At 34.9% G+C, this 26,107-nt stretch overlaps 1 protein-coding gene across 2 annotated transcripts in view; it reads left to right on the top strand.

The window, feature by feature from the left end:
• The window catches only part of ITGB1 (integrin subunit beta 1), a 46,572-nt gene extending 37,297 nt beyond the window's left edge, over positions 1 to 9,275 (top strand). For both annotated transcript variants that reach the window (XM_042991397.1, XM_042991398.1), the window contains exons 15-16: positions 537 to 703; positions 8,098 to 9,275. In XM_042991397.1, the coding sequence (XP_042847331.1) occupies positions 537 to 703; positions 8,098 to 8,163 (233 nt within the window). In that variant the 3' untranslated portion in view covers positions 8,164 to 9,275. The remainder of the gene's footprint in view (positions 1 to 536; positions 704 to 8,097) is intronic.
• The last annotated feature ends 16,832 nt before the right edge of the window (positions 9,276 to 26,107 follow it).

Below are 26,107 nucleotides of genomic sequence, written 5' to 3'. Positions count from 1 at the left end.
TGAATTAACTTGCTGATATCTACAAAAATCTTGCCAGCATTTTGATTGGTAATGCATTGAGTTTAAATAGATCAAATTTGAGGAAAATTGACATCTTAATAATATTGAGCCTTCCAACCCATGAACATGGAATACCTCTCCATTTATTCAGGTTTTCGTTGGTTTCTTTAATCAGTGTTTAGTAATTTTTAGCATGTGAATCTTGCACATATTTTGTTAGATTTATGCATAAGTATTTAATGATTTTTGATGCTATTGTAGAAGGTACTGTTTTCTAAATTTCAGTTTCCAATATGTAGAAACAAACTTCTGTATAATATATAGAAATACATATGATTTTTGTTTATTGGTTATATATCCTCATGTTAGTTCTAGTCTCTTTTTTATACTTTTGGATAGTATGCATTTACTTATCTTGGGTTTTTATTCCTATATGTTTTGCTAAGAGACTAACCAGGACTTTGTAGTTTGGGCCCTACTTTGCTTATATCAATCCCTTGTGTGCTCATTCTTTCCTTTCAACTTTGACTTTACAGAGTGCCCCACTGGTCCAGACATCATTCCAATTGTAGCTGGTGTGGTTGCTGGAATTGTTCTTATTGGCCTTGCATTGCTGCTTATTTGGAAGCTTTTAATGATAATTCATGACAGAAGGGAATTTGCCAAATTTGAAAAGGAAAAGATGAATGCCAAATGGGACACGGTAAGTTGAAAAACATGTAAAAAAGCAAGATGGTTCACAGAGTAAATGTAACACTTCTAAGACTCATCTGTTAACTCTAAAGTTATTAAAGTCCTCTTTAAATATTTTATTTCCCCAAAAGTTCACTATCCAGAGAACATGCATTTAGCAAAAAACAGAAGACATCTTAAATATGTCCCATTAAAATAAAACATTATGAGAAAGTATCCTTTGGATACTGTGGTCAGTGTTTTTATTTCCTTAATTTTGATCTTGAATCTGCTCTTCTGCCTTTTCTTCTAATGTAAAATACAATTCTAAATATTGTCCGTATAGCAAGATACTCAGTGGAAAACATCTCTCTCTCTCTTTTTTTGTTTTTTTTGTTTTATTCAACAAAGAACTTTAAGTCAAAAGGAGCCATAGTCAAAAGACTACATATTGTATGATACCATTTATATGACATTCTGGAAAAGGCAAAACTATAGGGGCAGAAATTGTGGTTTTCAGAGGCTGGAGTGGGGGGAGGAGAGCATTGAGGGATCTTCTTGGGATGATCTTGATTGTGGGCATGTTTATACAACTCTCTACTTAAAAAGGGTATTTTTAATTCTCTGCAAATTATAACTCAATAAAATTTGCTTTGTAAAAATTTTTAAAAGCTGAAAGTGAAATGTAATAGCATTTAATGTGCTTTGAAATACAAAGTCCAAGGGTAGACTAGCCAAATGTTGGCCTTCATGTATTATCTTTTGATGCAACAAGGCAGTCTTCGCTATTTTTGAATTGTAAATGAATTTAGTCATTTGCATTTTACTACAGTTGGCTTGGGTTTTTTTTTAAAACATGATATTCAGAAGTGCAAAAATAGTAAAAATTCTCTTACAGTGTTTAAACACTATACGTGTCAGTTTTTTCCTGAAGAAATCATTAGAAACTATTTCTTTTACTTTAGCAAGAAAATCCGATTTACAAGAGTCCTATTAATAATTTCAAGAATCCAAACTATGGACGTAAAGCTGGTCTCTAAGTTGCCGTTCGTATTTTCTTTCATTTTCTGTGTTTGCATGTGAACTTTTATCCCTTTTACCTGCACTGTGTGTCCTTTATCACAACTGCTGTTTTTTTTAAGTCTGGCTTTATTTATATGGCCATACCATGGCTTTTGTGTGTGTATGCGTGTGTTAATTTAGAGTGAGTGTTTAGAAGGGCTTTAAAACAGGCTTTATGGTAAAGAAGCAGCAACTGGTTTGTAGTAAAAAAGAGGATGTGCTTTGTGGTCAGACAGACCTAGGGTCAGATCCCAGCTCTTCAACAGCACTGACTCACTTCCCTGTTTAGACCTTTTAGTTCATATTTTTAATTATTTTTTTAACATTTGCTCATTTTTGAGAGAGAGAGAGAGAGCTCAAGCAGGGGAGGGGCAGAGAGAGAGAGGGAGACACAGAATTTTGAAGCAGACTCCAGGCTCTGAGCTGTCAGCACAGAGCCTGACATGGAGGTCAAACTCACAAACCACAAGATCATGACCTGAGCCGAAGTCGGAAACTTAACTGACTGAGCCAGCCAGGCGCCCCTAGTTTTTCATACCTTTAATAGGGTGTTATTAATAATATCTATGGTGTGGGTCTGGGTGTTTTGGCTGATGAACTACAGTATATGATATCAGCCTGTCAGTTTTAATTTTCACTACAGTCCTGTGTTTTAAATGGTATTATCTTTATATACAAATTACTATATGCAGATTTTAGGGTGAAATAGGGAAAAGTGAAATCTAAATTGCAAAATAGAAAAATAAATGTAACTTGGTGAAACATTTATATATTATACAACTCCAGTATCATTGTTACTGCTTCTAGAACTATTTTGAGATTCTTTAGTTCTTGATTTAAGTTGAAATTCCATTAAAAACAGAAGACTTAGGTGCCTGGGTAGCTCATTTGGTTAAGCGTCCGATTCTTGATTTCAGCTCGGGTCATGATCTCATGGTTGGTGTGTTTGAGCCCCACAGTGGGCTTCCCTGTTAACAGTGCAGAGTCCCTCCCCCGTGTGTGCTCTCTTTCACTCTCTCTCTCTCTCTCTCTCTCAAATAAATAAACTTAAAAAATAAAAAAAAACCTAGAATATCTTTTACATTTATTTTTTTTTCTGGTTATTGAATGATTCTGATATTCAAATCTAACATTGAACTTTTAAAAAAAGATAAAAGACTTTAAAGAGAAAGTCCTATTTACAGTTTTCAATAAAAACTTCGTTGAAAATTTCAGAGCTGTAATGAGGCTTGCCGATCACTCTTCACTAAGCTAGGATAAGCTATTTGGTGAATGTTTATTTTACCTGAATGACAAATTTATTGTCTTTTACTAGTGGACGGATTCTACCTTATATCTGAATTTTCATGAAATGCTTTTAGCATATTTTAATATAATCATGTAAGTCCCTAAAGCTGATTGAAAAGGTTAAGATAAGAACACATTTTCCTGGCTGGTGATCTAGAATTCCTCTTTCCTTTCCCCACAACTTTTATTTTTATTTCACATATTAGAAAACTGAGGCACAGAAGGAGTAGGTAATTTGACTAGGGAGTAGAAGAGCTCAGATGTAGACTCAGGCAGTTTGGACTCCAGAGTCTGTTTTCTTACCCACTGCAGTATGCTGGCAGCAATCACATGTCTTCAGGGGACTGTTAGTGGTTAAGAAGAGGTAGCTCATTCTCTATAGAGAATTAAGGCTTTTTGACATTTGTAGTAACTTAGAGTAGTATTACCGCATTGGACAAACATTGTAATAGAGTTACCACTTCATGACCTAGAAACCAACACTACTGTTTTTCTCATTTAGTGGGAGTGTACTTAAAATATAGGAATGTTTAATATTTTTAAGAGGTAGGAAGGCCCAATAATAGAAACCATTACTTGTCAGATTTTCCTTTTATTTCTGAGCAGGTTAAGACTTTGGCAATGGCAAAATTAAATTTGATGGCAGAAGATTACAGTTACACTCATATATGGGCAGGCTGTTATGGTTTTGAATTAGTCTGAGACTTGATGCATCTTTCATTTTCTCACCTCACCTGATCCTTACCAGAGTAGTTTATTTATTTATTTAATTTTTTAATTTACATCCAAGTTAATTAGTGTATAGTACAATAATAACTTCAGGAGTATATTCCAGTGATTCATCCCCTATAACACCGAGTGCTCATCCCATCAAGCATCTTCCTTACTGCCCCTTACCCATTTAGCATATCCTCCCACCCACAGCCCCTCCAGCAACCCTCAATTTGTTCTCTGTATTTAAGAGTCTCTTATGTTTTGTCCCCCTCCTTGTTTTTATATTATTTTTGCCTCCCTTCCCTTATGTTCATCTGTTTTGTATCTTAAATTCCACATATGAGTGAAGTCATATGATATTTGTCTTTCTCTGACTAATTCCACTTAGCATAATACCTTCTAGTTCCATCCACATAGTTGCACACAGCCAGATTTTATTCTTTTTGATTGCCGAGTAATACTCCATTGTATATATATACCACATCTTCTTTATCCATTCTTCTGTTGATGGACATTAATTACCACAGTATTTTTAGAAAGAAACTGACTTGCTAGGGCCTGCCTTCCTTCATGCCTTCGTGCCTTCCTGCCTTCCTACCTTCCTTCCTTCCCTCCTTCCCTCCTCCTCCTCCTCCTTTTCTTTCTTTCTTTTTTCTTTTTCTTTTTCTTTCTTTCTTTCTTTCTTTCTTTCTTTCTTTCTTTCTTTCTTTCTTTCTTTCTTTCTTTTTTCTTCATCAGAAACAAACATTGGCAGTTCCATACGGTTACTTCTCAAATGAGATGAATTTCTATGTATTCTATTGAAAGGTGAAATTTACACCTTTACTATACATTTAATTGTACTTTGAAGGAAATGATCAATAATTAATAGTGAAACTTAATGTTTATATCATTAAATTAATTTCTAGCTGAAATGTTACTACCTCAGCCAAAATAAAAGCCTTTTGGATAACCCGAGAAGCATGAGTTTGGTTAAAATTTTATTATTCATTAGTGAAATCCAGGCAAGTTAATAGCTACAGGTTAGTCTGAGATGTTTTCTCACAAAAATTAAAGTAGAAATAAATAATAGACATTAATGAATGAGCATCAAGAAATGAAAAAACAAATTATGGCTCATAAAACACTTTTCTGACATGAGACCAGGGTTTGCCAGTCAGTAAGTTATGTCATTAACATATTTTGGGTAATGAGCAGGCACTGTAGTTATGTTACTGCATAAGACTATCATGTAGGTACATTTAAAAAATCAAATTATCAACTTTATAATTTTAAGGTAGATTAAAAAATTGTCTAATCTCCCTGCTGTTATGCACACTTAAATGTGGATTTCTAATCTGACAGTTGTGTGTTGTATATCTAAAGTGTTATATTATAGAGATGATTCTGTAGCCACCATTGTCCGTGATTCCAGAGTAAGCACAAAGATGATGTTTTACTGAGTACAGAGGACTTCATTTCTGAACATAACCCTGTTCTCTTGATTTAAATATGCTTTGATTTTTTTCCTAGAGATAGGGGTGGGGTTGCACTCTGTACAATGGAAACTAATCTGATTTATTTTAGTTTACCTCCATTTAAAATGATGCCTGACACAGATAGTTTAACTTTACCTCTAACCTTGCATGTTAAAATTTTGCTTGGATGTAATAATGAATATAAATGTTTGTGTATATGAAATGGCAAACTTCTCCCAAGGTAAGTTTCTGCCTTACATACTTTGGACTCGTCAATAATTTGGGTATTTTTTTCTTCTTTTGTTTTTTGTTTTGTTTTCTGGGGGTAAGGGTGTTGTGTGTATGTGTTTACTTCCCTTATAATTCTTAAGTATTAAATATATATCTAATGTATTGTTTTAAACTTAAATGGTAATTTGTTTTCTCAGTATATTTGAAAGAATGCAGGTTCTAGCCTCTTATGCTGACGAGGAAGATGGAAATAAAGAGTGTAACTTATTTGTACTGTATAACTTGTTAAGAATGTAGTTGCTAGGATGCAGTTTCCTGTCTCTTATGAAATGTCTCCTGTAATGTCTGTATATTTGCTTCAGTTGGACTAGAGATCAGAAATTGATATGTTTTTTTTTTTCTCCTATATGTATGTCTCTGAGGGATCCTGAGTTCCTCCATGGTTCTGAAATGACTAGTTCTAAAATGACAGAGTTGTATACTATGGGATGGGGTTAGGGCAGGGCTAGGACATATTGTCATGTCTTAATTGGAATTCAGACTAACTGCTGAGCTGAAATCGTAATAGTTTACTTGGTGTGTTTCAGGACCACTCCACCCTTTTCATGCTCAGCTTTTTCTCAGTGATTTCCCATCTACAGGATAAAATTTAGTCTTTTTAGCATGGCATACAGGACCTTTTATGATTTGGCACTTTCTTCTGTCTTATGTCCCCCTCCCTTGCTCACACCTCAAAACATACACTCACACATGCACCCTTAAAAACTTCAAAACTGTGTGTGTGTGTGTGTGTGTGTGTGTGTGTGTGTATAAATGTTTATTTTTGAGAGAGAAAGAGAGCGTGAGTGGAGGGTGGGTGGTGGTGGAGGCTGAGGGAGAGGGAGATACAGAATCCAAAGCAGGCTCCAGGCTCTGAGCTGTCAGCACAGAGTCCGACACAGGGCTTGAACCCACGATGAGTGAGATCATGACCTGAGCTGAAGTCAGACACTTAACTGACTGAGCCACCCAGGTGCCCCTATATATATTTCTACGTAAATATGCCATTCTTTTCCCTAGGGCTTAACTTTGCACATGACCCTTTGCATGCGTTTCTACTCATCTTTTAATATTTTATCTATAGTCAATTTCTCTATGAAAATACCCCTGATCTTCTCAAAGTCCATTCCTTTTTTTATACTGTTCCCATACTGTGTACATAATTCTATTTTGTGCTCTATCAGAGTGCCTTAACTTATTTGCATGTCTGTCATCCACCAAACTGTACCCTCCTAGAGGGCAGAAATTGTGGCAATACAAGCCATATCCAAATATAACCTGCAGTGAAGTAAGTGTAAATAAAATTTAAAAGTAAAAATTACTATTTAGATGCTTCCTATAAATATTTTTTAAAATCACCACAAATTTCTCTATAGTACAATATAAAACCAAACAGCATTTCAAAATCTTAATTTTTGTCTAAAAATGTAGTATTTTAAGTTTTAATTTAACATTTACTGATTTGTGCTCACTGTAAATTTCCTCTGATATAGATTATTTGGCTGTATTTCTTACTTGGCTTTCAAGCCTACTTTCAGTTCATAAGGATAGGAGAAATAAAATGTTATAGTAGATATTTAAATGTATCACTTAGCATAAGATTTTTTTTTTTTTTTTTTAAGAAATTGGTAGTGTGCAATTGTATGTTATTTGTCTGCTTAAAACATCAATCTCAGGCTATTTTTGGATCTTGAAAGAATTCTTGGGTTTGTGGCTTGGAGTCATTTGCTGGGCTTGATTTCAGTACTCTACTAAAATTTAGTATTGCAATAAAAATGAAACACTTCATCAATATGATACTAAAAAATAATGGAGAATGGTAATTATTTTTGTTAACATTCTTTTTTTTTTTTTAATTTTTTTTTAACGTTTATATTTGAGACAGAGAGAGACAGAGCATGAATGGGGGAGGGGCAGAGAGAGAGGGAGACACAGAATCGGAAGCAGGCTCCAGGCTCTGGGCCATCAGCCCAGAGCCCGACGCGGGGCTCGAACTCACGGACCGCGAGATGGTGACCTGAGCTGAAGTCAGACGCTTAAGCGACTGAGCCACCCAGGCACCCCTATTTTTGTTAACATTCTAAGTAGATTTGGCAACACAGTGCCTTGTGGAGGCACAGTACCCTCAGTGACAGTACGACAACCTTATCCCCCAACTCTCCATGTCAATAACTTCTGTGGTGGAAGAACCTCTGGAGAACACTTCCCTCACAGGGTTGACAGCCAGGGATTCCTAGTAATTATCAAGAACCTTCTTCACCACAATAAAGGGTTAAGAATCAGACAGTTAATGACAAAAGAGTTACTACTTCTTTAAGGGCATTCAAAACTAGTTTAAAGGAGAGAAGCCATAACAGCACATTCTCTGCTCTGGAGGACATTCTGAAATCAGTCCCTGTGTAGGAAGGACTCAGGAATGAAATAATGCCAAATTTACAGGGTCACCTTTCAATTTGTAGAGAGCAAAGATTTCATGTTTCATTTTTGTGTAACCTTTTTATTAATGTCCTTTTAAAAAGTGGAGTGTGATATGAACGACTTCTGAAAATGACCATAACTTTCAACATTGTCTTATAAAATAATATTGCATGATTTTAGTAGAGTGATAATTTTTCTTTCTTTTTTTTTTTTTTAGGGTGAAAATCCTATTTATAAGAGTGCCGTGACAACTGTTGTCAATCCAAAATATGAGGGAAAATGAGCACTACCCATGCAAATTTCACAGCACTGAATGCAAAGTCGTAGTTTTCATAGTCACAGTAAGGTAGAGATAGGGCAGTATCACCATGGTTTTTCTCATGTGCAGGTTTTGAAAATGTACAATATGTATAATTTAAATTTTTTTTTATTATTTTGAAAATAATGTAATAATGCCAGGGACTGACAAAAAATTTGAGACAGGATGGCTATCCTTGTCAGCTAAGGTCACATTGTGCCTTTTCGACCTTTTCCTCCTGGACTATTGAAATCAGGCTCTTACTGGATGAAATGATATTTCTAGAGCGATTGAAAGAGAGTAAAGTAATGAGTATGATGAGAGTTTCTGTTAATCAAGTATTAAAATTGATTTCTAGCTTTACAGACATGTCAGGTTTTAGTTATACAGAATCCAAAGTAAATATCCTACTTAACTAGAATTGTTTTAAATTTGTTATTTTGCTATTTGCCTATTAGACAAGACTGGATGACATGTGAGTATGTTGGGAATTACTGATGTAAAATACTTTTGGAATATTTGATCTACAGAGGCCATTGGAAAAAGTCACAATTAGGAAGGGAAAACATAGCTTTAAAACCTGTGTGCCATTTTAAGAGTTACTTAATCTTGGTAACTCTTACGCCTTCTCTTTAGAAAATCAAGCCTTGGATAAAAGTATCGGGAAATTTTCTGCAGAAAAGTCCTTAATTTAGCATTATTTACATAAAGGCCTTACTTTACATAATTGCCGAATTGAGGACCTTTGGGTGAATTTATTCGTTTTATTTTGTTTAAAGCCTGGTGCTTTTTTATCACCTCTTCTAATCATTTAATGTATTTGTTTGCAATTTGGGGTAAGACTTTTTTTTTTTTTTAACCAATACTTTTTCTTTGATGTTCCAGCTGTAAATTTGCCTTTTTAATGAACATGTGAAGTTGTCCTGTGACTTTCGCAACAGCTATCACTTACGCACGTCTTACTTTCAGCGCTGTAACAGACCACTGTATAGTTCCTTCTCACCATTTGCCCGTGTTGTTTCATGCGATTCACGTTCTTGTGTTAAGTGCCTTTTAATTTTAACAGTTCACTTTTTACATGCTGTTTACTGAAGTTATTTATTAAATAAAAATGCCTAAAATATTTAAATTGGATGTTTTTGCTCTGTATTGATATATTTTGTCAATTTCTGTGCGTGAAATTTTTATAGCTTAGGCTGACAATATTTCTGGTTAATGGATATTTCACTTAAGAAACTAAAATCTATATCTTAAAAAAAAAGATGTGCCATGGACATAAGGAAAGTGGTATGGTTAAATAGATTTGTCAGACTATCTTTGGGCTCTTTAGATAATATTGTATAGATCCTCATCCCTCCCTCCTCCATGCCACTCTGTCCCTACAGCAGCAGATAGCTTTCACCCCTACATCAAGCAGAATAACTCTGAATGTTTTAGAACTGGTGACTAGAAGCTTAAAATTACGTCATTTTATTTAAGATTTGACAGGATTGTTATCTTATTTTCTTTTTTTTTTTTTTTTTGTAAATTTTTTTAATGTTTATTTTTGAGAGAGAGCGAGCACGAGTAGGGGACGGCAGAGAAAGAAAGGGAGACACAGAATGTGAAGCATGCTCCAGGCTTTGCGTTGTCAGCACAGAGCCTGACGTGGGTCTTGAACTCATGAACCGCGAGATCATGACCTGAGCTGAAGTCAAGACGCTTAACTGACTGAGCCACCCAGGTGCCCCGGAAATCTTATTTTCATTTGGCTTTGGTTTGTCAGAGAAGTGTATATACCCATTAAAAAAATACTTGTGTAAAGCATATTAAAAGACATATATTCCTTCTTAGAGATACAACAAATGTCAGAAAGATTTGGGGGAGAGAATTGTGTTGAAACTTTTAAACTTTTTTACTTTTAAACTTTTAACTTTTAAACTTTTAAACATTTTTAAAAATAGTTATCCTTTTGTGCTTATATCTGTTTAGAATCATACATTTTTACTAGATTGTAAGCTTCATGAGAGAAACTGTCTTGTTTGTTTTCTCTTTCCCACCACACATACTCCTCAGGTCATTTCCTTATGCTGTAGGCATAATCGATTGAATTACATATTTCTACTCCAGGAGTTTGCTTTTATAATGAGGAACAAACTCATTCTTCTATATATACGTATTTTTTCCGGACAGTTCCTTGAGACTGAAATATGGTGAATTTTTAGATTTCCATTACAATTTATAAAAAGATTTTCTATTGAAATCCTTTTATTTGGAAGCTGGAGTTGTTTATTTCTCATACTGACTGTAAGAGTGTTGAATAATTCAGGCTTAAAATTGGCAATTTCAAAGTACAATCTAAGAGATGGGAAGTTAGCTTTGATTGAAGCCACATAGAACTTTGTCATGAAAATGTTTATTTTCCAGTGAAACCTCCAATGAAACACTTGCCAAAAAGTAAGAGCCCTGAAAGTAAAGTAACAGTTATAAGGTTTCTTTTATTTTAAACACTATTATGAAAATTTGCAAAATGTTACGTATCATTCACAAATTATTTGTGGATGTCAAATGTCAATAGTCACATTTGTTGCAGTGATTCTGACATTCTACAAAGTTTTCTCATCTTTTGCAACATATAACCTTATGAATTTATTTGATAAGATACCCAGATAAGACCTTAAGCCACAAGAACAGTTCATTATACTAAAAAAAGTTACCATGGTCAACTATTTTAACCAGGAATTGGCCTCTTTTCCTTGTTGCTTGCTGGAGTTTGAGAGAGAACCTTGAATAGAGGCCATTTGTCTTTATTGCCAGGTTTATTGCCTGTCCCCTTGAAGACTTGGATATTTCTGACCTGATCTGCTCAAAGGAGTTCAGAAATAGTATCTCCAGGATACTACTGAGCATATAAAGAGACTTCAGTGGCTCTTTAGAATCTCTATCATGTTCTAGGATTCTTCTAAGAATTTAGGGATAGGTAAAAGTTGCTTCTGACTGATAGGTACGAGCAGATTTTGAGGCTGAATTAGATTCAGATGAAATAGCCCATTAAGTCGTTACCACTGTGATGGTGACATGTTTTCTCAACTAGAACCTTTGGAGTACAAAAATGCTAGGATGAAGTATGAGGCAAGTATTACTGCCTTAAGTCCACTGATAATGACAATCCTTATATTCATTTCCTTCTATAATTTCTCTAAGTGTTCACTAGATTTTAACTGTATTAAAGATCTTATATGAATTTTTCAAGGGGATAGAGTTCATAAAAGGCTACTAGTGATATTTCATACAATTTTATTGGACTTTCTACTTTGGGTTTATTATTAGGACTAATTCTAAAATAGACTAATGTTAAACAAGAGTTAATTATGGATCACTTTGTGAGTGGAAACACTACCAGAATATTTAAATCCCATTATTTAATCCATTACTTTATTGTAATAGTTTACAGAAGACAGAGTTACCTTCAATTTCATGTGTAGTATTTGATATGTTGTTGACTTTACTCATTGATAGCAATGTTACATTAATACTGCGTACTGACCAAGATTATTCCTGGGGGATAATATCAGCATTCGGGTCTCCTCCAACAGCTAAGTGGCCTCTGGGCAACAATTTAAAACATGAATTTGATCTCAACACCTGCATTCCAGTTCCAGTTTCAGATCCTCAAGGTTAATATGTGTCCTTTGTACTTGATGTTTCTGTCTTATCCCTAGATTTGATAGGTCTGTGAATACAGCAATCTGTGTGTTTTGATTCATCATTGTATCCCTAGAGCAATGTCTGGCACAGTAATAGGTGACTAATAAGTATTTGTTGAATAGATGGATTTGTTTCCATAAGTTACCACAACTGTATCTACCTACCTAGTATCATCTGCAGTGAGCTTCTCGACCTTCCTGCCAGTTCTTGTAGGTGGACTCTATCCCCCTGGGCCAGTCCTTCCACTTTATTTTAGATGCTGTTATCTCTTGCCTACTAAGACAAGCATCACTGCATCACTGTTTTCCCCTCTCTTCTAGATTATTTCCATCAGTAACAAACCTGCTATCGCTACCTTTTCTGTTTTTCTATTCCCTTTATAACACAAAAGAGTTATTTAATGCATACACCTATGGCCAATTGATTTTTAACAAAGATGTTAAGGAGGAAAGAAAAGTCTCTTCAACAGATGGTGCTGGGTAACTGGATTTCTGCATGGAAAAGAATGACATTGGACCCCACACCTCACACCATGTACAAAAATTATCTCACAATAGATCAGTGACCTAAGGGCTAAAACCATAAAACTTTTAGAAGAGTTTTTATGTGAATTACATGGTAATTCCTTATGACCTTGGTTTTGGCCATGCATTCTTAGACAAGACTTGGAAGCATGAGCAACAACAACAACAAAAAAATGTAGGAGTTGGACTTCATCAGAATGGAAAACTTTTGTGCATTAAAGGACATTATCAAGAGAGTAACAAGAAAGCCTACAGGATGGGAGAAAATATTTGAAAATTGCATATCTGATAAGGGGTGAACATAAATAAATAACTACAACTCAATAAAACGACAACAAAATTAAAAATGGACAAAGGATTTGAATAAATGTTTCTCCAAAGAAGAAACACAAATGATCAATAAGCACATGAAAAGATCCACAACATCATTAGCCATCAGAGAAATGCACATTAAACCCACAATTAAATACCACTTCACATGTACTGGGATGGCAGTAATTTTAAGTGGGAAATAATGTGCTGATGAGAATTTAGAAAACTTGTACCTTGCTGGTGGGAATGTAAAATGGTGCAACAGCTATGGAAAATATATTGGTTGTTTCTCAAAAAGCTCAACAGAAAATTACCATATGACCCAGTATTTCCAGGTTAATACCCAAGAGAACTGACAGCAGTCACTGAAACAGTGGCACTTGTGTGCCAGTATTCATTGCAACATTATTCACAATAGCCAAAAAGCAGAAACAACCCAAGTTGTTTTGCTACACCCTAAAGGACCAGATAAGACGTTAGGTCACCCCCCGACACCCATGAAGGTCCCTCCTTCGGAAAGCCCTGGGTAACCTAGATAACTGCTTGAGTGACCCCACCTCACACTTCCTGGTCCTTAGCTCTTGCTCCTGTGCTTTAAATTGGCCAATAAAGAGTGAATGCAGGAAACTTAAGGCACACCAGCCCCAGACCATAATGAAGGCAGAGACCCAAGTTGATACGCAGCCTCTCTCTACCACCATTCCCGACCTCATTGTGTGATCTTTGGGCAGGCCATGTGCCCACTGAGAACTATGAGTAATAAATCTTGTTTCTTAAAGTTACCTGATAGTTTCTTAAGTGTGTTCTGCAATCATAATAAGAACCACGATGACCCGTGCAGCCACAACTTTGGCCCTAGTGGGGGAGATGTCTGGTGGGGCCTCACTAGGAGTTATATGGGGCAGGCATGTGTGCCTCAGGCATTCCTAGCCAACAGCATCACTATCAATAGGTGGGGGTTGACACAACAAACAACCAGAGCAGTGTTTAATCAGGGCTAGCCCACATTTATTTAAGCAAAATCCTTCTGGGTACTCTACACATGGTTTTCGGATTCTGAGGTCCTCTAATCTGGTAGGAATAATTATTCCTGGCTATTTGCAAGCCTCTAACCATTTTGGGTTGATACATCCTCAGTTTCCTCACACAAATACAGTAATCGGTAGTCTACTGAATACTTACAGGGACACTTAGCAGATCTCTAGTGTTCTTTCTGTGCACAGCTCTTCTTTTACCCTGCCCTGTGTATTCTAGCCTGCTTGGATGCTCAGCTCCAGGGAGTATGCTAAGCTCTGCCTTGGCACACCTTCCTTGAGTCGTGTCTTGGAACAGGACTTTAAAGACTGTAACTTGGGACAATTCTAGAAATCACTTCTTTTGTTTTCCATCTCTCAGGAATGCCCAAAGTGCTGAAAACTCTTTCATTTGATCTGTTTTAAATTTGGTTTCTTGGCTTGGAACAGAATTATTGAGAAGATGAAATTTTAAGTTTTTTTGAGGTCTAAATTTCTTTGTTAATCCATGTGTTCTTTAGTATGATGTTCTTTAATCTCCAAGTATTCATGGTCTTTACAAATTTTTTCTTGTGGCTGATTTTGATTTTCGTGGCATTGTGGTCTGAAAATAGGCAAGGTATGATCTCAATCTTTTTGTACTTGTTGAGGGCTGATTTGTGTCCCAGTATGTGATCTGTTCTGGAGAATGTTCCATGTGCACTTAAGAAGAATGTGTATTCTGCTGTTTTAGGATGAAATGTTCTGAATATATCTGTTAAGGCCATCCAGTCCAGTGTATCATTTGAAGCCATTGTTTCTTTGTTGATTTTCTGCTTACGTGATCTGTCCATTGTTGTAAGTGGGGTGTTGAAGTCCCCTACTCTTATGGTATTATTATCAATGAGTTTATTTATGCTTGTTATTGATTTATGTATTTGGGTGCTATCATGTTGGGGGCATAAATATTTACAATTATTAGATCTTCTTGGTGTATAGACCCCTTAATTATAATGTCCTTCATCTCTTGTTACAATCTTTATTTTAAAATCTAGTTTATCTGATATAAGTATGGCTACTCCACCTTTCTTTTGAAAACCATTAGAATGATAGATGGTTCAAAAAAAAAAAAAAAAGAATGATAGATGGTTCTCTATCCTCTTACTTTCAATCTACAGGTGTCTTTAGGTCTAAAATGAGTCTCTTATAAGCAGCATATAGATGGGTCTTGTTTTCTTATCCATTCTGATATATGATACCTTTTGATTGGAGCATGTAATCCACTGACATTTAGAGTGAGTACTAAGAGATATGAATTTAGTGCCGTTGTGTTGCCTGTTGGTGTTTTTGGCTGGTCTTTGTTGCTTTTTGTTTTGTTTTGTTTGTTTGTTTGTTTTTGTCTTTTCTCAGTTTAAAGGGTTCCCCTTAAAATATCTTGCAGGGATGGTTTAGTGGTCATGAACTCCTTTATTATTTGTTTGTCTGGAAAATACTTTATCTCTCCTATTTTGAAAGGCAGCCTTGCTGGATATTGGCTGCCTATTTTTTTCTGTTCAGCACGTTGAATATATCCTGCCACTTCTTTCTGGCCTACGAAGTTGTGGATAGGTCTGCTGTGAACCTGATCTGTCTTCCCTTATTGGTTAAAGACTCTTTTCCCCTTGCTGCTTTCATAATTCTTTCCTTATCTGTGTATTTTGTGAATTTGACTGTGATATACCTGTTGATGGTCGGTTTTTGTTGAATCTAATGGGAGTTCTCTGTCCTTTTTGGATTTTGATGTCTGTGTCCTTCCCCAGATTAAGAAAGCTTTCTGCTCTAATATCCTCACATAAAACTTCTGCTTCTTTTTCTCTCCCTTCATCTTTGGGGACTCCTATGATTTGGATGTTACTCCTTTTTAATAAGTCACTGAGTTCTTTAAGTCCTGTAGTGGGCTCTTTTGCCTTTGTTTCCCCTTTTTATCTGCTTACTTATTCTCCATAATTTTATTTTATGTATCACATTCCCTGCTATGCTTCTTTGCCATCATGGCTTTTGCCATCTTTGCCATCATGGCATCCACTCGAGACTGCATCTTAGTTATAGCACTTTTGATTTTGTCCTGACTAGATTTTACTTATTATATCTCCACAGTAAGGGATTCTATGCTTTCTTCAACCCCAGCTAGTATTCTTATTATTGTGGTTCTAAATTCTAGTTCAGACATCTTGCTAATATCTGTGTTGATTAAGCCCCTGGCTGTCATTTCTTCCTGTTCTTTCTTTTGGGGTGAATTCCCTCGTTTTGTCATTTTGGAGGAAAAACAAAATAAAATTAAAAAAATAAACATTAATTTTTTTAAAAAATTGTTAGCACTTATATTTTATGCCATTACTAATTCTACAAAATATGCTCTAATACATATCAGTCACATTATTGTCATGAGGCATTTATGTTTACTTCTTTTTTGAAATTTCTTGTGTAGTGTTTAAACATTAACATTTTGAATAGGGTATTTTCATCATTTGTGATTTAAAATATAACTAACATTTTTTTAAATTAGAAAAAAGAATTGCAAACATTCAAACTCACCTGTTTCCAATTAAGCTCCTCTATGATATGGACCTACTCTATTTATCCAGGGTGTTGCACACTATTGTTCAATAAGCACCATTCTTTCAAGTCAGTGTTATTTTCATAAGGCTTCCACACTTGAAATGTTCATTGCTATCTCCATGAATTTGCTCATGTTATCTTGACAAGAATTCATTTATTCTCAAAAGTATGGTGGGATAGAGATTTTCAGGCATTTTAAAGAAAAGTTACTGTGATTTTAAAAAATTAATTTCATTATTGATATAATTTTTTTCATATGTTACATAGGGAAAACAGGTTATTATATATGAATAATAGTAACAATGGAATTGGAAATTTAAAAGCAGTACATAAATTTAATTTTCTGTTTCTATAGAAATGTTACTGGGACATCCTTAACATAGAGTAGTATAAATATAGTACAATTGTTCCCCAAATTTAGCTGATGTCAGAATCACCCTGAAAACTTATTAGAGCAAATTGCTGGACTTGAACTCCGAAGCTGATTCTGTAGGTCTGAGGTAGGGTCCAATAATTTGTATTTCTAATAAATTCCCAGTTGATGCCTAGGTTACTAGTCTAGAGGACACAATTTGAGAAGCATTCATAGAGAAATTTTAAAAGTTCAAACACTGGAATGATGGGTTTTGGTTGGAATACATATAATATATATGCTTACTATATTTATGGTTCTTCAAAAAATCAGTTTTAAGTGAGAGACAATTTGTGTACTGCGAAAGAAAAGGATCATAAAATTAATGTTACAGAGGAAATAGTGGCAATTCCTTTTAGGTAGAAGACTCATATTTTAGCTGATAGAAACCAAAAATGGATTATAAAACATCTGTTTATTCAAATGATGTTTTTTGCAACATTGTTTGTTAGAGAGAAAACTGAAAACAACCAAAGTGCCCATTTAACCAGAGGCCTGGTTAAATAAACTATGGTATTCTCAAATATAAAGGACTTAAAAAAATTAGGTTGATTTGAATGTGCTGATATGGAAAGATTTTCAAGATATATTATTACATGTTAAAAAGTAAAGGAGCAAAAAGATGCATGATTCCTTTGAATAAATAATGATAGAGGTGATATCAACAAGATGGGGATCTAGAATATCCCAATGCTTATTTTCCCAACAAAACAACAAGAATAAAATATAAACCAATGAAAATAGCTCTAGAAAAACTCTGCACTACAAAGAAAAAGCAGAAGAAATCCTGCAAAGCTCAAAAACCAAGGATGACCACATAGAAAAGCGGAGGAGACCCTTTACCTGAGTCACCTCATCCTCCATGCTAGGGCATCCAGGACAAGTTCCCTTGGAGGGATATCACCCCTTGGGGAAAAGGAGAACAGAAGAGCTCCAGCAAGCTTCACTACCATAGATGTTTGCACTTTTGCTACTCCCACAGTATCACCAACACTAATTCCAGCTGACAGAGCTGCTTGGAGTTGCCCCTCCCAACTGCCCCCATCTGTCCAGGACTGAAGCTGTTGCTGTGGTGGGACCTGCCCCCAGGCACCCCAGTCGTTGCTACTCCAGTTGAGAAACCACAACACCTCATCATCTATGGAACCAGAGGAGTGCCACTGCTCTGTCCTCTGCCCCAGGTCCCTGAGGTTGTGGCTTTGACTTGCCATTAATAGAAGAAATCACTACTCTTCACTCGACCCTCTGGGTTCTGCCATAGGACTTTAACATTATATCACCTGGACGTACTGCTGCTGTTTCCAGACTACTCTGTGGGGCCAGAGTTAGGATTTTGACCTACCATCCCCAGGCCATGGTGCTACTGCACCCAGCTCCCTAGGCCAAATCACCACCATACCCTGCTACCACAAGGCCCATGATGTTGCATACTCCCTTCCTCCAAGCACTACCCAGAGACCTATATCTCAGTTCCACAGGAAATCTGCACATCCCACACCTCAAACACTAGTGCCCCTGCCACAGCAAGTGCACTGTGTCCCAGGATCCAATTGCTGTGGTAGTTCCACATGCAACTGATCCCAAGACTGGCTCTAGTGCTAATATGAGTGCCAGTACATCAGAACTGGCACCAAGAGGTATTCATTCATCTAGAACCTCTTCCACAGGCGAAAAAGAACAGGAAGACTCCAGCAGCCTTCACTCCTGAGGACCCTGATAGCCCAGCTGCTACTGCCAACCATACGAACTCCACAATCTTGGCCACAGAGACACCCACAGTATTCCCCAACATAGACCTCTACTGCTGTACCTCCCAGCAATTGGAGATGCTACACCTTGCCCTACAATTAACACCACCACACCTGCCCTACAAGAAATGCTAAAGGGAGTCCTTCAAGCTGAAATGAAAGGATGCTAATTAGTAACATGAAAATATGCAGTCAAAATCAAAATAGTACTGTAATGATGATGTATAATTTAGGCTGAACTCTAGCATATATGTTAAAAGGCAAAAATGTTAAAATAACTATAGATACAATATTTTGCTAATGTAAACAATATAATAGATATAAATTGAGACATCAACAAAATAAAACTGGGAGTATAAGTAAACATGTAGAATTTTTTATGGAATTTAGGTTGTTATCAGCTTAAAATAAACTGCTATAGGATGTATTATAAATGTATTATGATAATAACAAAGCAAAAATCTATAATACACAAATGATAAGAAAGTAAAACATATCACTACAAAAAATCATCAATTCACAAATAAAGACAGCAAGAGAGGAAGAGAGGAACAATAAAACAATTAGCAATTAACAAAATGGTGATCTAAGTCCTTATCCATCAATAATTATACTAAATATAAATGGTTTAAATTCTCCAATTAAAAATACAGAGGACTTAAAAGGATTAAAAAAATAAATAAGACTCAACCATATTCAGCCTACTATAGACTCCCTTAAACTTTAAGGGCACTGATAGACTGAAAGTGAAGAGATGGAAAAAGATATTCCATGCAAATGAAAACCATAAGAGAACAGGGGTAGCTATAATTTTACCAGACAAACTAAACTTTAAGAATTATCAAAAAAGACAAAATCAGTCTTTGATGATAACAGAGTCATTTCGTTCAGAGGATATAACCATTGTAAATATACCTATCCCATATTGGATCACCTAAATATACAGATCTGAAGGCAAAATAGACAGTAATGCAATAATCAGGAAACTTCATATCTCACTTTCAACAGTGTTTAATATCTCATTCTTAACAATGGATAGATAATTCAGGTAGAAACCCCATTAGGAAATGATGAACTTGAATTAAACTTTGGACTAGACCTAACAGACACATATACAGAACATTTCATACAGTAGCAGAAGAATACACATTCTCTTCAAGTGCACATGGAACATTCTACAGATTAGATTATATGTTAGGTCAAAAAATAAGTCTTAAAAACTTGAGAAGATTAAAATCATATCAAGCATGTTTTCCAACCACAATGGTATAAAACTAGAAATCAATAGTGGAAGGAAAGGTAGAAAATTCACACATATGTAGAAATTAAACAACACATTTCTGAACAGCCAATGGGCCAAAGAAAAAAAAATCAAAAAGGAAATTTAAAAATTCCTAGTAACAAAGAAAAATGGAAATATAACATACCAAACTTTATGGTATGCAGCAAAAGCAGTCCTAATTGCTAAGGTTTTAGCAATAAATGACTACACTAAGAAACAAGAAAACTCTCTAATAAAGAATCTAACTTTACACCTCAAGGAAAAGTAAAGGAACAATAAATTAATCTGACATTAGCAGAAGGAAGCAAATAATAAAAATTAGAGAAAAATAAAAGAAATAGTAGAAAGTCAACAAAATGAAGAATTGATTTCTTGAAAACATAGACAAAATTGACCAACATTTGCCTTGACTAAGAAAAAAAGAGAAATGACTTAATAAATTTATAAATGCAGAGTAGACAATACTGATACAACAGAAATACAAACGATCATAAGACTCTACTATTATTTAAGTAACTTAGGAGAAATAGATAAATTGAAACACACAACCTAACAAGACAATCACAAAGAAATAAAGAATATGAACAGAGTAATAACAGCAATGAAATTAAATCAGGAATCAAAAAATCTCCCAATGAATAAAACCCTAGGACCAGATGACTGCATGAATGTATTTTACTAAACATTTATTTTTTTTAATTTTTTAATGTTTTTATTTATTTTTGAGACAGAGGGACAGAGCATGAGCAGGGGAGGGGCAGAGAGAGAGGGAGACACAGAATCCAAAACAGGCTCCAGGCTCTGAGCTGTCAGCACAGAGCCCAGCGTGGGGCTCGAACTCACGGACTGTGAGATCATGACCTAAGCGGAAGTCAGACACTTAACCTACTGAGCCACCCAGGTGCCCCTCTACTAAACATTTAAATAAGAGTTAATACTAATGCTTCTCAAACTCTTGCAAAAAATAGGAGAGAAGGGAATACTTTCAAACTCATTGTATGAGGCCAGCATTACTGATACTAAAGCCAGACAAAGAGAGAGAGAGAGAGAGAGAGAGACAGGGAAAGAAGAAAGAAAGAAAGAAAGAAAAAAGAAAGAAAGAAAGAAAGAAAGAAAGAAAGAAAGAAAGGGAAGGAGGGAGGGAGGAAGGAAGGAAGGAAGGAAGGAAGGAAGGAAGGAAGGAAGGAAGAGGGAGGGAAGAAAGGAGGGAGAGAATTGCAGGCCAATATCCCTGATGGACATACATGCAAAAAGCCTCAACAAAATACTGGAATAGAATTCAAGAGCACATTTAAAGGATTATACACCATGACCAACTGGGATTCATCTCAGGGATGCAAGGATGATTTAACATAGCCTATCAATAAATGTGATACACCACATTAACAAAATGAAAGATTATAATCATCTCAAGAGATAAAGAAAAGGCATTTGAGAAATTCAACACTCTTTCATGATAAAAGTTCTCAACAAATTAGGTATAGAAGGAATGTACCTCAACATAATAAAGGCCAGATATGACAAGCCAACAGCTAACATACTCAATGAAAAACAACAACAACAACAACAACACAAAACTTTTATCAGGGATCAGGAACAAGACAAGAGTACCCCTTTCATCATTTCTATTTAAAAGAGTCCTGGAAGTTCTTCTAGTCATAGCAATTATAGAAAAAACAGAAACAAAAATTCATCCAAATTAGACAGGAAGAAGTAAAATGTTTTCAGATTATATTATATACAGAAAATCCAAAAGACTACATCAAAAAATGTTAGAACTAACAAAGGAATTCAGTAAAGTTGCAGGATCCAAATTAACATACAGAAATCAGTAACGTTTTATAAACCAAAATAAAACATCAGGGAAATTAAGAAAGCAATCCCTTTTTGATTTAATGTTTGTATTTTCTTCGAATAAACACCCAGTAGTGGGATTACTGGATTATATGGTACTTTTTTTCTTTCCTTTTTTTTTTTGAGAAGCTTCCATACTGTTTTCCAGAGTGGCTGTACCAATTTATATTCTCAACAATGCACAAGGACTCCTATTTCTCTACATCCTTGACAATACCTGTTGTTTCTTGTGTTGTTGATTTTAGCCATTCTGACAAGTGTAAACTGATACCTCATTGTGGATTTGATTTGCATTTCCCTGATGATGAGTGATGAACATCTTTTCATGTATCTGTTGACTATCTGCATGTCTTTTTTGGAAAAATGTCAATTCATGTCCTCTGCCCATTCTTTAAATTGGATTATGTGTTTCTTTGGTGTTCAATTGTATAAATTCTTTATATATTTTGGATATGAACCCTTATCTGATACATTATTTGCAAATATTTTCTCCCATTTAATAGTTTGCCTTTTAGTTTTGTTGATGGTTTTCTTCTCTGTGAAAAGACCTTTTTATTTTGATGTAGTTCCAATAGTTTATTTTTGCTTGTTTCCCTTGCTTAGGAGACATGTCTAGGAAAAACGTTGCTATGGCTTATGTCAAAGAAATTACTGTCTATGTTCTATTATAGTATTTTTATAGTTTTAGGTCTCAAATGTAGGTCTTTAATCCATTTGAGTTTATTTTTGTGTATTGTATTATTACTAATTAATTCCTTTATTTTTGTTATTAACAGTTTTTATATATTAGAGTGCGTTCATGTTTGGTGCCTAAATATTTACAACTGTTGTATCTTCTTGTTGGATTATCCCCTTTATGATTATATAGTGTCTTCCTTTGTCTTTTGTTAAAGTCCTTGTTTTAAAGGCCAGTTTGTCCAATATAAGTATTGCTACTCTGGCTTTCTTTTGACATTCATTTGTGTGATGAATGTTTCTCCACCCTCTCACTTTCAATCTGCAGGTGTCTTTATGTATAAAATGAGCCTCTTGTAGGAAGTATATAGATCAGTCATGTATTTTTATCCATTCTGACACCCTATGTCTTTTGATAGGAGCATTTAGTCCATTTACATTCAAAGTAATTATTGATAGATTTGTATTTATTCCTATTGTATTACTTGTTTTGTCATTATTTCCAGAGATTTTCTCTATCCTTTCCTGTCTTTGACATTTTTAGTCTTTCTTTTCCACTCAAAAAGTCCCCTTTAATATTTCTCATATTAGTGGTCATGAACTTTTCTTTTTGTGTGGGAAACTCTGTCTCTCCTTCTATTCTGAATGGTAGCCTTGCTGGATATTCTTGGCTGCATATTTTTCCCATTCAGCACGTTGAATATATAATACCACTCCCTTCTAGTTGGAAAGTTTCTGCCGAAAGATCTCCAGTTAGCCTTATGTGTTTTCCCTTGCATGTTACTATCTTCTTTGCTGCTTTTAAAATGCTTTCTTTATCACTATATTTTTGCAAATTTAATTTCAATATGTCTTGGTGTTGGATTGCTTTTATTTATTTTGTTTGGCATTCTTTGTCTCTTCTATATCTGGATATCTGTTTCCTTCCCCAGATTAGGGAGGTTTTTAGCTATTAATTTCTTCAAATAAATTTTCTACCCCCTTTTCTCTCTCTTCTTATGGAACTCTTATAATGCAAATGTTATTATGTTTGATCCAGTCACTGAGTTCTGTAAGTCTTTTCTCATGTTGCATAATTCTTCTTTCTTTCTTTTGTTCAGCTTTATTATTTTCCATTATTTTGTCTTCTAGGTCACTAATTCATTCCTCTGCTTCCTCCAGCCTGCTGTCCATGGCATCAAGCCTGTTTCTAATCTCATTCATAGTATTCTTCATCTCTGATTCCATTTTAACTCTTCAATCACTGCGGTAAGGGTCTCAACTGGTGTCTTCTTTTCTTTTCTAAAGCTCAGTGAGTATCCTTATGATTGTTGTTTTGCATTCTCCATCAGGCATGTTACTTATATCTGTTTCACTTAGATCTCTGGCTGTAGCTTTATCTTTTTCCTTCATTTGTGATAAATTCCTCCATCTTTGCATTGTCAAGGCCTCTGCCTTCTTCTCTGTGTTAGAAAATCCAATCATGTCTTCTGCTCCTGAAAGTAATGGCCTTATGAAGAAGAGGTCATGTAGTGCCCAGGGCCTGACACTTCAGGGGGATATCTCTGGTGTATGCTGCATGTGCTCTGCTTTGTGTTCTGGCTGCTCTATCCCTTAGGCCAGTTGTCTGCAAAGGCTCTCCTTGCTTCCTGTGGTCAGTGTTTTCTCCCTGACCCTGAGTGTGGTGAGTTAACTAATCACTACATTGATATTTAATTTTCATTTATTTTTATAGTGTTTATTGTGTGCTTAGATTTGAAGGTATGGAGATGAGAATATGGTCACTTGCTTCCAAGTTACCTTTATACATTTCAGAAAAAATAATATGTTTGTGACAGACACACATTTATATCTATCTAATCTATCTATATCATATATATATGAACATAGAGAAAATTATAAGACAAAAATACAGAATAAACAATTGATGAATCTGGGTATAGGCTATATGAGAATTCCTTCTGGAAGTCCTTCAATTTCTCTGTAAATTTGAATTGAGAGAAATTTTTAAAAAATTAAATCCTATTACACAAAAATTTCTGCAATAACAAAAGCAACTACCAGAAATATAATAAGTAGGTGATTCTTGGAGAAAATTAAAGTATCTAATAATAACAATATTAAAATATGCTTAGTTCTCATTAAATGTAAATAACCATAATTTAAAACATTTTTAGTATGCATTTATTTTTATTTTTAATTATTTATCTTAAAAATTGCAGTAAAATCTACATAATAAATAATTTACCCTTTAAACCATTTTTAAGTATATACTTCAGTGGCATTAAGTATATTCACACTGTGCAGCCATCACCACTATCCATCTTCAGAAATTTTTCATTTTGTAAAACTGAAACTCTACCCATTAAAAAATAATTCTCCATTCCCATTTCCTCCAGCTCCTGGAAACCATCATTATACTTACTATCTCTATGAATTTGACCATGTTAAGATACTTCATGTAAGTTCAATCATACAGTGTTTGTCCTTTTGTGATTGGTTTATTCCACTTAGTATAATGTCTTTCATATTCATCCATGTTATATGCTAAACCATGCTGTATCAGGTTTTCTTTCCTCTTTCAGGCTGAATAATATTCCATTGCACACATATGCCTCATTTTTTTTTTAGTCCATTAACCACTGTTGGACGTTTGAAAGTCTTCTTTTACCTATCATGAATGATGCTGCTATGAACAAAGATCATTTCGTGTCCTTGCTTTCATTCTTTTGGGTATATATCTGGAATGGAATCGTTGAATCATATGCTAATGCCATATTTAATATTTTGAGGAACGACCATACTGCTTTACATAGCAGTTACATCATTTCACATTTCCAACAGTAGTGCATAAGAGTCCCAATTTCTCCACATCCTCACCAATATTTCTTTCTTTTTTCCTCTTTTTCCCTTCATAATAGCTACCTTTCTGGATGTAAAGTGATATCTCATTGTGGTTTTGATTTGCATTTCCTTGATGAATAGTGATATTTACCATATTTTCATGTGTCTATTGGCTATTTTATATCTTCTTTGGAGAAATGTCTATCAAAGTCCTCTGCTCACTGTTATATCAATTTTTTTGTTTTCATTGTTGAGCTTAAGAGTTCTCTATATATTCTGGTTGTTAACTGCTATTCAGATATATGATTTGCAAATATTTTTCTCCCATTCTGTGGGTTTCCTTTTTACTTTATTAGCCTTGTCTTTTGATGAATAATTTTAAAATTGTGATAAAACCTGTCCATTTTTTCTTTGTTTGACTGTGCCTTTGGTGTCATACCCAAGAAGTTATTGTCAAATACAATGTCTTTACGATTTCACCCTATGTTTTCTTCCAAGAGTTTTATAGTTTAGCACTTAGTTTTAGGTCTTTGATCTATTTTAAGCTGTAAGGTAAGGCATAAGGTAGGGATCTAATTTCACTCTTTTGCATGTGGACATCCAGTTTCTTCAACACCATATGTTTTACAATTCTCCTTTTCCCATTAAATGGTCTTGGTCTCCTTGTCAAAGTCATTTGACCATATATGTGATGGTTTATTTCTGGGTCCTCTATTCTACTGCCTTAGTTTGTATGTCTGTCTTTATGTCAGTACCATACTGTTTTGACTACTGTCGCTTTGTAGTGAGTTTCAAAATAATGAACTGTGTGTTCTCCAACTTTGTTTCTTTCAAGATCATTTTGACTATTTAGGATCTCTAAAATTCCATATGAATTTTAGGATGGATTTTTTTATTTCCTTAAAAATACATTGCTGGGATTTTTGATACGTATCACACTCAAACTGTAGATTACTTTACATAGTATTGATAGCTTAACAGTATTAAGTTTTCCAATGTATGAAAAGTCTAGGGCTGATTAA

The sequence above is a fragment of the Panthera tigris genome, chromosome B4 (assembly GCF_018350195.1).
Source record: "Panthera tigris isolate Pti1 chromosome B4, P.tigris_Pti1_mat1.1, whole genome shotgun sequence".
NCBI lineage: Eukaryota > Metazoa > Chordata > Mammalia > Carnivora > Felidae > Panthera > Panthera tigris.
This window is presented reverse-complemented; position numbering and strand designations above follow the sequence as displayed.